Raw genomic sequence first — 13623 nt, forward strand, 5'->3', positions numbered from 1 at the left:
GGCAAGTTTCTCTATGGTAGAAACTGCAGGCTGTTTTATGTGTGGTATTTTTTTGGTGGAATTTCTAGTTGAAGTACTGGACAGTGTAGCCTGTGGTTATAGGCTGCATTATTTGTCTTGAAATTCTCTCTTAAGTGTCTTTGCAGTTTCTGCATTATTTTGACAACTTAAGAGATTATTTTTGATTGCCGGGGTCCACGCACATGGGCGGGACTATTCACTAGATTATGACTATACACAGAGATCCCCTACTACAGAATGTGCAGCTCATATGCCTCGAACGTACATTTTAAGTGGTCTAGTAAATTAATTCTTTAACTTGGCCAAGTTCCTTTTCCATCCTTGATAGCCAGAAAACTCAGAGTTATGTTGGATTCTACTTTATCCTTTATACCCCAAGTAATGCCACAATAGCTACTTGTTTTAGCTTATTGAAAGCTTTTAAAAAGTTTGTAAAATACCTTCCTTTAGCTAGTGACACATTGATGACATCGAGACTGGACTACGCAAATGTCCTTTATCTGGGCATCTCTCAAGATCTGCGCAAAAGGCTACAACGAGGTCAGAACACTGCTGCTCGTCTCAGACTCCTAAAAGACATTCCATTGGTTCTTGTCTAAAATCCATTCACTGGTTACCAATTAAATCCAGAATTAAGTTTAATGCTCTCTTAATCACTCACAGAGCTTTCTTTCAGAACAATCCACCCCATCTTCAAAATAGGTTAAACAAACACTTTCCCTCTAGGCTGCTTTGCCCTGTAAATCATAACCTGCTTCTTGTCCCAAAATTATGTAAAGCTACATCTGGTGACAGATCTTTTTCCTTTCTTCCTCCCACTATTTTTTGGAATTGTCTTTCATTGCATCTGCATGATCTCTCTAGTGAAAGTGTACTTAAGCACAGCTGAAAATGTTCTTATTCCGTGAACCTTAGTAGCGCTCTTTTTTTTCTTATTGTAGTTCAGCGCCAGGAAGATTCTCATGAAGCACCTGCACTTTATAAATATAACTTAATTCAAGTGTGTGTGTTTGTGAGAGTGTGTGAGAGTGTGAGAGTGCGTGAGTGAATGTGTATGTGTTCATGTATATTTTAAATATATATCTATATACCCACACGCACGTATTTAGACACACACATATACATATACATATATATATATATATATATATATATATATATATATACATATACATATATATATATATATATATATATATATATATATATATATTACCTACTGGCGGTCGCCAGTAGTTAGTTATAGTTAGGATCTAGTTTCCGTAGGAAATCCGCAACATTCTATTGAGAATAACTTTGGCGCCGGTGGACGAATCTTTGCGAATTTCTCAAAGAAGATGGCCTGCTCCGCTCCGCTCCTTCCCTGAAAGTTTGGGGGGGATTCGTCAAGTGGGGGCTAAGATAAAAGGGGGGTCCCAAAACGTGTTTTCCCCATGTTATTTTCCATAGGACGTTTAGACACGGCTACAGCTCGAACGGCTGAATGGATTTATAAGAAATTTGGTAGAAAGGTAGAGTCCGGATCGCTGATTACGCTTTTCTTTGAATGGTGTAAATCTGTTCAGTAGTTGCTGAGAAAATTAACTTTGAAAAAATATATATTGGGCTACATTGGGCTATATATATGTTAGAGCCCAAATGTAGCCCAATGTAGCCCAAAGATGGCCACCAGAGACAAAAAAAAACAAATGTAGCACAAATATCAGCCAGATGTAGCCCAACTATAGCCCAATGACAGAATGTCCCAGAGGGTTCTAAAGAACAACTAGAGCGCCAACAGTCTTACTTATTACAAAAGTATGGCACACCTGAAGTCATCTTGATTGGAATAAAGTGTTAACACTTAAAACATTTAATTTGCAAAGGAACAAAATGAGGGGGTTCATTTTGCCATAGAAATTATGATTAGTGCTGAAGAAAGAAAAATTAGGGCACATTTTGAGTGACTTCTCAAATCCTCTTATATTTCATTAAAAAAATTCTGATATGCAGTCTCCCAAGATGGCCACCAGAGACAAAAGAGCCCAAATGTAGCCCAAATATCAGCCAGATGTAGCCCAACTATAGCCCAATGACAGAATGTCCCAGAGTGTTCTAAAGAACAACTAGAACGCTAACAGTCTTACTTATGACAAAAGTATGGCACACCTGAAGTCATCTTGATTGGAATAAAGTGGTAACACTTAATACATTTAATTTGAAAAGGAACAAAATGAGGGGTTTCATTTTGCCATAGAAATTATATATATATATATATATATGTGATCAAGCTCCCTAGTGGAGTGAAACGCGTTACCTCATAATAAACGTTTTGAACCTGCTACTCACTTGAGTCTGGATTATTGGAGAGCTTTACTTTCGACTGTCTGCTGTGGCGCTGCGAGGTCTGCACCCTGCTGCTGCCTGTCACTCACTGACAGGCTGGGACTCCTTTATATATATATATATATATATATATATATATATACATATATATATATATATACATATACATATACATATATACATATACATATATACATATACACATACACATACACATATACATATATATATATATATATATATATATATATATATATATATATATATATATATATATATATATATATATAATATATATTCACTGAAAAAACCATAGGTTTTAAACACGTTATAGTTAGGAAGTAGCATTCAAAAAACCTATGAAATTCACTGAAAAAACCAAAGGTTTTACACACGTTATAGTTAGGAAGTAGCATTTAAAAAACCTATGAAATTCACTGAAAAAACCATAGGTTTTAAACACGTTATAGTTAGGAAGTAGCATTCAAAAAACCTATGAAATTCACTGAAAAAACCAAAGGTTTTACACACGTTATAGTTAGGAAGTAGCATTTACAAAACCTATGAAATTCACTGAAAAAAACATAGGTTTGACACATGTTATAGTTAACTGGACATTTTACTCATATAAAACCAATGAAATTCCCCCGTTATAGTTACTTCAGCTAACTATAACTCGCGCGCCCGCAATGCACTGCTGATGACGTCACATATTATATCACTCATGACATGGTCAGTGACATCACTCATGACATCACTGATGATATCTGAAATAACATCACTGATGAAATCACTGATGACATCATCCTTGTAAAAGAGTGGTAGACCTCCTCTCAGCATAATATAACCTTTGATACACACATTTAAAAATAAAAGCTAAAATGTTCAAAGAGTGATGTAATATGTGCCGAGACGCCTGCGGGCAATTGTTCGCGCTTAAGAAATGTTAAAAATAAATAAATAAATAAATAAATAAATGTAGGTATTTTACAATGTGCAGGAAATAAATGTGATCGTAGACTACTTTCAGTCGTAAGAGGCACAGCTACCATAATATGCCATGAGGAGCTTGGGATGCCTTATGCAGAAGACCAGATTGTTTTTGCCCCTTATTAATGGGAGCCAAAATATGGTCATTACCCCAGAGGCTGGTTTGATTAGAACCTGCATTTTAGACTGCATGTTATCTCAATAGATCCCGCCCAAACAATTGGACCTAACCATAAAATAGGTGTTAAAGAACTGGTTTTAGAGCACTGTATGAATAAACAATTGATCACTGTCCTGGCCAAGCAATCAATTGTAAATGATGCCTTAGTGTCAACAACTTGTGGTGTAGAGCCTTACCTGAAGTGGTGTGTTTCTTCTATATATCGTCACTGGCTGACCTTGCTTAGACCCTGCACGTTGAACTTTAGATTTGCTTTTCCATTCCCAGGGAAACAGCAGCAAGTTATCGCTCTTTTTGTGTATGACCATTTCTCGACCCAAAGTACCACCCACTTATTTCTGTTAAGGCCATTATATCAAGATCCAATGCACCATTATTTGGTGTTGTTGCTGCCAAGGCCAATGTGAGACGGCATAAGATGGTTTAATTCTCATGCTGTCTTTAGACTCACCTGAAATCTGTTCAGCAGTTTAAAATGTTATAAAATCAGTGTTCTACATCAGGAAGAGCTGTGAATTTTAATGGCTATTTCTGTGAATTGAAAAATGGGTATTGTTTATGATTTTGTATTAGAATACATTTTTCACTTATGTTTTTCTATTTTATGTGTGCTTTTATGGCCTTTGGCCGAATAAAGTTTACTTTGACTTGACTCACTGGAAGAAACCCTTAAATATTTTGCTTTGCAAAGTAAAGAAGCCATAATCTTAGTAATTTCAAAAGAAGCAAATGATCACTCAAAGACTTAAAATTATAGACATATCCTTATTAACCCTTTCCTTGCTGCACTACCTCCCCAGTGCTGCCGTCGGCCAAAGGCCGCCGCGGCCCCGCCCGTGTACGGAAACGCCCGCACCGCGGCAGAATTACCGCCGCGGTTAACGGGTTAAATATGGAGCCATTATTTGGTGTTGTTGCTGCCAAGGCCAATGTGAGACGGCATAAGATGGTTTCATTCTCATGCAGTCTTTAGGCTCACCTGAAATCTGTTTAAAATTTTATAAAATTAGTGTTTTACATCAGGAAGAGCTGTGAATTTTAAGGGCTATTTCTTAAAGTTCTAGACATGATTTAGTCATCAAACTTAGTTCATTTTAAATATTTGATCTTAGAATTGTGAATTGAAAATTGGGTATTGTTTATGATTTTGTATTACATTACATTTTTCACTTATGTTTTTCTATTTTATGTGTGCTTTTAGGGCCTTTGGTCGAATAAAGTTTAGTTTGACACGACCCACTTGATGAAACCCTTAAATATTTTGCTTTGCAAGGTAAAGAAGCCATAAGCGTAGTAATTTAAAAAAAAAGCAAATGATCACTCAAAGGCTAAACATTATAGACATATGCTTATTAAATATGGGTGCAAACATATATGTAAACATACTAGTAGAATCGCTAGAACAACTTATCAAACAATTAATTAATAATACCCAAACAGGGTATATTAAAGGCAGACTTGCCAGTGACAGCATAAGAACATTCTATCATATCATCAAAAAAGCTTGTCTTGCTATTCCTGATGGGGTGGCCTTAGATGCAGAGAAAGCCTTTGATAATTTTCTGTGGATGTTGCTTTAAGCAGTTCTCATAAAATAATCTTGGCAATACATTAATCCAATTGTCATTATACACTAACCCGACAGAAACAATTCGACTCAATGGCTCTCTTTCTGCAACATTTACATTCTATCAGGGTACAAGTCAGGGTTGCTCCTTTTCATTGTTCCTGTTCCTTCTTTCCAATGATCCATTAATACAACTACTAAATAATTTGCAATACATTAAGGACTTCTATTTTAATTACATGTCTTTCAAAACCGCGGCAGATGATATCTTAAAATTCTTGGAAGAAGCAGATAGTTATCCCTGCAACTTATTTACCAATTCTCTGAAGTATCTGGATATACTTTTAATAGGGATACGACTGGGATATTATCGCTTAACTTACTTTCCTTGCCTTCCCATCTTGGCAATTCAGGCCTAATGTGGCAACCTAAATATATTAAATACTTAGGAATTTGGTTTTGTAATGACCTAGCTGAATCAGTTAAATATAATGAACAGAAAACAATAACAATTGAAAAGACTAAAGATCTTCTAACTACCTGGTCCCAAAACAATATATTGTGAAAGGGCCAAGCTGAAATGTTAAAAATGCTGATCATTCGTCTTATAAATTTTATTTCCAGTGTGCAATCCATTCATTTAGCAAAATCCTTGTTCTCTCATATTGATAAAGTCATTAGGTACCTCCTTCCATACCACTTCCATATTAACTAGCTCACAATTTGATTTTCCACACTCCAAACAAAAATTAATGGGCATTACAAAGCTTTAGGTATATTATACAAAAAAATTGTAAACCCACTCTCTAGCTCAAATGTAAATTCCCCTGGAACAATTGAAGATTAGTTCCGAAAATGTAATGCTAGTGGAGTGGTGTGGCTCACTGGTTAGAGGCGGCAGACCCGAGAGCAGAGAACGGCCTGGGACCAGCGTTCGATTCCCGACGCGGCAGGGCCCTGAACCAGGGTCAGCGGACTTGATCATTCTCGCCTGGGTGCCTACTCTAATCAGGGATCACACTCGGCAACTCTGGGCATTAAGCTTGCCTCATCTCCACAACGGCCCCTCACAAACGCCGGGGATGCCTGGTTTCACCTTGGAGACTCCCAGGAGGGACTATCTCACAGGGAAAGCCAGGACGGGTTCCCCAGCGGTCTATAGCGCTACGAGGCCTGCGGTGCGGGTAGCAGTGCGCTTTACAAGACACACAATTTATTTACAATTGAGCTCAAAATGGGTGACCACAAGAATATGTCTTGTGATCCCAACCTGCTTTTGTCTAAAATAACTCCAGTCAACGTGCTCTAGAAGACCATTTTTTATGATTTTCTGAAAATACAAGACAGAATCTCTAAACTAACCCCCCTTTGTGATCAAGATATAATTATCTGCCTAAAACACTGGCATTCAGATGGCACCACACACTCCAAAACAGAAGCCCTTCAACTGATTCAAGTGAAATGGGTTAAATAATGTGCTATCTTAATAAAAGAAACCCTATCAGGTGAAACATGGAACATGATTTGTACAGGAGCATTGCGTAACAAGACTGTTCCCCTCTCTAACACTATCGAAGTTATACACTATGCATATGTTACCCTGGACATCAGGCAAACACACCAACTGCATTTAGTAGCTACAAATGTTGGAATCTCAAGTCTGCTGGGGGAAATGCAGATTATATTGTAACGTGTACGTATAATAAGCCAGAAAAGTAAAAAAATTGCTGTTCAACTCACTAAAATATTTCAAATTATAATCAAGCTAGATTTTTCAGGTATTAAGTCAATTGTTCTCATCTATAGCGTTGTGACTCTAAGAAACCCCCTTCTGGATATTCGTTTAACTGTTAAAATTATCCTTACAGACTGGAAATCGTCTATTCACATATCACACAATACCTGGTTGACGTGGGATACTTCTCCCTCCCAGGGAACCTCAAAATATCTCAGAGTATGGTACTCATTAGACAGATTTATAAATAACAATCCTCCTTAATAAGTAAATTATAACGACTTACAAAATATACACAACAGCCAGTACTGTATACCACTCTAACTTATTCATCAATGAATCACTTGGTTCCAGTCTTCCCCATTGTGATTTCTTCTCGATATAACATTTTGTTTATTGCTTTACAGTGTGCATTTAATATTTAGAACGGTAAAGATCATGATCTTCGGTGCCAGATTACTGTGTTTCACTTAATTTTCAACTTTTATATTGTTTCAACTCGAACACATGTATAGGTTCACTGTCTCTCTCTAAAACAAAAAGTGAGAGATCTGTTCGAAATAACGACAATATAAAGTTCTTCTTAGAGTCTCTTTTAAACCTTTGTGTTTTTGTTCATATTGTTTTATAAACATCTCAATAAAAAAAAGAAGATCTCAAAGAGGTGCAGAGGGAATGAAAATAATTCATACCTTAAAAGGTTCTGCACAATAGTCCAGCCAAATCAAACAGGCCAGTGCACAGCCACCAAGCCTCTGCATTAAACAGATCTTCAAACAGTAGAGGATGATCTATTTTATGTCATTTGACAATTATTCCTAGCTTTTACGAACAGTCGATGGCCTGACCTTTATATAAAACAGGTTTAGGGCCAGTGTTGAACCGAACAGATATTATAAGTAGGTTGTGGTCGCTGGTGCAACTGAGCACAATGTTAACGTTGAACATTCATAATGAAATAGCCTCTGAAAATACAATAAAATCAAATGAGATGCCCGATCCACAACCAGTGAATATAGGCACAAAATTATTTATAGGCGGGCAACCATTAAAGGCAACAACCAAATTATGTTTCTTTAAAGTATTATTAAAAGCCTTGCCATATGGGTCATTTTGGAATAGTGCCTGCCTGCCTCTCCCCAGGTGTACTTCAATTCAGAGTTCATTCAAAACACCTAGCAAAACTTAAACCTCTGATCTCAAGCGTCAGTGCTTCAGAGCATTTCTTGTGTTAGCATTAGCATTATTCACAAGAGTCTGTCTACACAGGGACACAGCAAAGCAAGTGTCACTGCACAAGAACCTACCAAAAATTATTTTAAGGAACATAGCCCACTTTGCCACATTACTTTCTCAAGTTAGAGACAGCAATTTTTTTCAAGGCCAGATCATTTTTAAATAAATCGTTGGAAAAAGCAGGCAAAAACTCCAATAGATGTTCACTTTTACTAACCTTTAGAATTTCACAGCCGTCAAAGGTACTGAAAGCCTTATAGTAAGTTTGCTTTTTAAACAAAACATCCTTTGTTAAGTGCACAAATTGTTGCTGTGCTCACCTTGCGGAGCCTGACCAAAGTTGTCTTTCTGAGGATGCTGCTGACCTGCTGAATTTTGCGGCTGACCACTGTAACTTGACTGCTGTTCATGTGAAGGACCTTTTCCACCATAGCTACAACAGAGAAAAATACAACGCTAAAGTAAAAAATAGAAGGCCCAGCAATAATCCTGGCAATTCAGGATTCGTTTCGAATGAATACAGCCACAAGAAATTATTTAATCACTTTAAAAGCAAAGACAAATTAAACAACGAGGTCTTGTACCAAGACAAAGAGTTATATTCAAATGTACATTTCCAAGTTTGGTGGGAGTTAGTTCTATACATCTGGCGCCACATCTGAGAATGTGCAATGTATTATGGTAACTATTCATTAACTGACTAGGTCCTCACTCTGCATCCACAACTTTAAAGCAATAAGATAAATGCTATCCAAACTGTAAAAATAGAGAGCTCAACCTCGATGCACCTCCAAAATCATACAGAATATCGTTCACAGATGAGGATTAGCCATAATCCTAAATTTAAATCATGGAAGTTTCTATGAATTCCTAAAGAGTAGACTGTCTTGGCACAAACACGAGATCTAAGGTTTCAACTTTTATAAATATATTCAATTAAAAATAATTTACATCAAAACACAAATGCCAGTCTATTTTTTCTCATCATGCCATAATAAAGTACATATGGCACCACCTTAAAACAGCAGTTTCAGCAAATCTGAAAAGTCAAGCAGGAAATGGTGCTCTGATACAGTAGTGAAAATCTACACTGCCCTTTAAGGATTGTAAAACTACATTCCAAACATTCCTTGCAAAGTCCAACAGCTCGTATTAGGCGGACTCAATGAAAAAAATAGATGATGTAAGCGAGCCACTATCTAAAAAAGACCTTCCTGCATGAGACAGGCAGGTGGGATATTTTTGAAGTCAGAGGATATACGTATGTTGAAGAATAAGGATGACAAAGGAGTACGTTTTCTTCTCCATCAAAGCATCCTCTTTGATATTCATGAGCAGCAGAATACAGAGGAAAATTTATCCACAAACTCCGAGAAGGGAACCATAAATCAAATGAGATGCAGGTGAAAAATATGTGCAAAAATATTACACTAGAAAGCCTGAGCTTTCCAGTGCATCTTGTCCTGGATTCCAAACTAATGATCCATAAACATATACAATGATCTACACTTAGCAGGTGAAGGTAAACCAGAGCAAACTGCTCAATAATTAGCAAAAAGTGTTTTCAATGTATAAATGACTCTGGTCTCATTGAAGTAGGACCCTCATAAAACCTGAGGAGTAGGAAACATATCTGCCTTGCTGAAAGGACTACTAGCGAAGCAGGTTGCCAGGACAATTGTCAGATTACCACGAGTCTTAAATGTGTCAATAGAAAACCGGTCAATCAATCAATCAGTGACACTTATAAAGCGCGCTACATACCCGTAGGGTCTCAAGGCGCTGGGGGAGGGGGTGCCGCTACTGCTCGAACAGCCAGGTCTTCAGCTTCTTCCTGAAGGAGAGGTGGTCTTGGGTCAGGCGCAGGTCGGTCGGGAGGGAGTTCCAGGTCTTGGCGGCCAGGTAGGAGAAGGACCTTCCTCCTGTAGTCGCTCTTCGGATGCGGGGGACGGTGGCGAGGGCGTGGTTGGCTGATCGGAGGTGGCGTTTGGGAGCGTAGAAGTTGACTCGGCTGTTGAGGTAGCTCGGGCCTTGGTCGTGTAGGGCTTTGTGTGCGTGGGTGAGGAGGCGGAAGGTGATTCTTTTGTTGACGGGGAGCCAGTGAAGGTCTCTCAGATGTCCGGAGATGTGGCTGGTTCGTGGGATGTCGAGGATGAGTCTGGCTGAGGCGTTCTGGATCCGCTGGAGTCTCTTCTGGAGCTTGGCGGTGGTACCGGCGTAGAGGGCGTTGCCGTAGTCCAGTCGGCTGGTGACGAGGGCCTGGGTGACGGTCTTCCTGGTCTCGGTGGGGATCCACCAGAAGATCTTCCGTAGCATGCGTAGGATGTTGAAGCACGCCGAGGAGACGTTGTTGACTTGCCTGGTCATGGAGAGGGAGGAGTCCAGGATGAAGCCCAGGTTGCGTGCATGGTCTGTCGGTTTGGGTGCGGTGCCCAGGGCGGGAGGCCACCAGGAGTCGTCCCAGGCGGAGGGTGAGGAGCCCAGGATTAGGACCTCCGTCTTGTCCGAGTTCAGTTTCAGGCGGCTGGTCGTCATCCACTCGGCTACCTCTTTCATCCCTTCGTGCAGGTTGGCTCTGGCGGCGGCGGGGTCGTTGGTCAGGGAGAGGATCAGCTGGGTGTCGTCGGCGTAGGAGATTATGCTGAGGTTGTGTTTGCGTACGATGGCCGCGAGGGTGCTCATGTAGACGTTGAAGAGGGTGGGGCTCAGAGATGATCCTTGGGGGACGCCGCAGATGACTTCGGAGGCCTCTGACTTGTACGGTGGTAGGCGGACCCTCTGTGTTCTTCCGTCGAGGAAGGAGATGATCCATTCCAGCGCCTTGTCCTGGATTCCGATGTTGCTGAGGCGCCGTACTAGGGTGCGGTGGCAGAACGTGTCGAATGCCGCGGAGAGGTCTAGGAGGATGAGGGCCGCTGTTTCTCCATTGTCCATCAGGGCTCGGATGTCATCGGTGGCGGCGATGAGGGCGGTCTCGGTGCTGTGATTGGCTCGGAAGCCGGACTGTGAGGGGTCGAGGGATCCGTTCGTCTCGAGGAAGGCGGCCATCTGCTTGTTGACGGTCTTCTCGATGACTTTGGCTGGAAACAGGAGGAGCGAGATGGGGCGGTAATTCTTGAGGTCGGTGGGGTCCGCTGTTGGTTTCTTGAGTAGAGCGCTGAGTTCGGCGTGTTTCCAGCTCTCAGGGAAGATGGTGGTGTCGAAGGATGTGTTGATGATGTCTCGCAGGTGGGGTGCGATGACAGCGTCGGCCTTGTTGAAGACGTGGTGAGGGCAGGGGTCGGTCGGTGATCCGGAGTGGATGGAGTTCATCGTGCGGATGGTGTCTTCGGTGCTGATCGGGGTCCAGGCGTGGAGGGTGGTGGTGGGGGGTGGTTGTTCGGTCATGGTGTGCGTTGGTTGGTTGTTTAAGCTGTTGTGTATGTCCGCGATCTTGTTGTGGAAGTATGAAGCAAGGGAGTTGCAGAGGTCTTGCGATGGGGTGATGTCGTTGTTTCCTGCGCTGGGGTTGGAAAGCTCTTTCACGATGTTGAAGAGTTCCTTGCAGTTGTGTGCGTTGTTGTCCAACCGGTCCTTGAATGCTGTTTTCTTGGCGGCGCGGATCAGCTAGTGGTGTTTCCGGGTGGCAAGTTTGAAGGAGGTCCTGTTGTCCGGTGTCGGTTCCCTTCTCCAGACTTTCTCGAGGGCTCGGCAGTTCTTCTTGGAGCTCTTGAGTTCGACGGTGAACCAAGGGGCCTTCTTGCTGCCGGGTCTGCTAGGCGGGGTCCTCAGTGGGGCGAGTTCGTCCGCGCAGTTGCTGATCCACTTCGTAAGGTTGTCGGCGGCCTGGCTGGGGTTCGCTGAGCTGGCAGGAGGGTGCTGGCTCAGGGAGGTGGCGAGCTGGTCTGCTGTGATCTTGTTCCAGCTTCTGCGGGCGGCCTGTTGCTGGTGTTGGTGGGTCGTCGTTCTCTTGAAGGTGAAGTGGACGCAGCTGTGGTCCGTCCATTGAAGCTCTGTGGCGTGGCTGAAGTCGATGTCTGTGCTGGAAGAGAAGACTGCGTCGAGTGTGTGTCCGGCGAGGTGGGTGGGGGTGGACACCAGTTGCTTGAGTCCCAGGTTGGCGAGGTTGTCGAGCAGGGTGCTGGTGTTGCGGTCGTTGTTGTTCTCCAGATGGAAGTTGAGGTCTCCCAGGAGGATGTAGTCAGCAGAGGGGAGGGCATGCGGACTGACGAAGTCGGCGATGTCCTCGCTGAATTGTGTGCGTGGTCCAGGGGGTCGGTAGATCAGGGTGCCTCTGAGGGTGGTGTTCGGGTTGGTGTGGATCTGGAAATGCAGGTGTTCGGCGCTGGTCAGGGTGTTGTCGGTGCTGGTCGTGAGACGGATGGTGTTCCTGTGGATGATGGCGATGCCTCCTCCCATCTGGTTGGCGTTTCGGTCCCTCCGGACGATCTTGTAGCCCTCTGGGATAGCGATGGCGATGTCGGGAGCTGAAGAGGCGTTCATCCAGGTCTCAGTGAGGAAGGCAACGTCAGGGGCTGTGGCGTCTAGAAGGTTCCAGAGTTCGATGGCGTGTCTGTGGACGGAGCGGGTGTTGAGCAGGATGCACTTGAGGTGGGTGCTGCTGGTGTTCGACTTGGCGGGTGCTGGGGTGAGGCTGGTCCGGATGCAGGTGAACTTGCAGGCGTGGCAGCTGAAAGGTCCGTGGGTACGTCGTGGAGTGGCTTGATGGCATTCTGGGAGTCGGCCGGTGTTGAGAGCAGTGAGGGTGGCGGCGGAGTACGTCAGGCGGGTCGGTCGGGGTCCTCGTGGGCCAGGGGTCCTGGCGCTGGGCGCGGTCCAGGCGCGGACGGGCGTAGACGGGCTTACCTTTGGCGCGCCTTCGGCGCACAAACGGCGCACCCGCTGCGCGTGACCGCTGCGCGTTCGCACGGTCGCCATTTAAGGCGAAGTGCGCGGGTGGGCGGAGCAGCTGGGAGGCGGGAGCGGGGAGGGTACAGAATAGAAAAAGGGGCGGGGAAAAGCGGCGGTGGCGGGAAGGGAGGGCGGGGGGCGGCGAGGTAGGCGGACAACAAGGAAGGAAAACCAAAACACAGGCACAATGAGATAAAATAAAAAGCAGGCACAAATTACGGAAAAAACAAGGCAAAACAACAGCAGCGGAGGCAGCCGGCAACCGGCAAACGAGGCAGGTCAGCGAGGCAGAGGGCAGGCAAGGGGCACACGCAGCAGCTGGTGGCCGTGCGGCGCGGGGGTGTCCCACAGGTGGGTCACACTCACCTGCGTCGCACGGTCGCCATTTAAGGCCAAGTGCGCGGGTGGGCGGAGCAGCTGGGAGGCGGGAGCGGGGAGGGTACAGAATAGAAAAAGGGGCGGGGAAAAGCGGCGGTGGCGGGAAGGGAGGGCGGGGGGCGGCGAGGTAGGCGGACAACAAGGAAGGAAAACCAAAACACAGGCACAATGAGATAAAATAAAAAGCAGGCACAAATTACGGAAAAAACAAGGCAAAACAACAGCAGCGGAGGCAGCCGGCAACCAGCAAACGAGGCAGGTCAGCGAGGCAGAGGGCAGGCAAGGGGCACACGCAGCAGC

General features: G+C 43.6%; 1 protein-coding gene across 6 annotated transcripts in view; it reads right to left on the bottom strand.

Moving 5' to 3' along the window:
• Positions 1 to 13623, bottom strand: part of LOC147729852 (TATA-binding protein-associated factor 2N-like) — a 601338-nt gene that overhangs the window by 491603 nt on the left and 96112 nt on the right. For all 6 annotated transcript variants that reach the window (XM_086954762.1, XM_086954760.1, XM_086954759.1 and 3 more), the window contains exon 6: positions 8376 to 8488. In XM_086954762.1, the coding sequence (XP_086810888.1) occupies positions 8376 to 8488 (113 nt within the window). The remainder of the gene's footprint in view (positions 1 to 8375; positions 8489 to 13623) is intronic.

Source organism: Lissotriton vulgaris, chromosome 2_1 (genome assembly GCF_964263255.1).
Source record: "Lissotriton vulgaris chromosome 2_1, aLisVul1.2, whole genome shotgun sequence".
In the NCBI taxonomy this organism is placed as follows: domain Eukaryota; kingdom Metazoa; phylum Chordata; class Amphibia; order Caudata; family Salamandridae; genus Lissotriton; species Lissotriton vulgaris.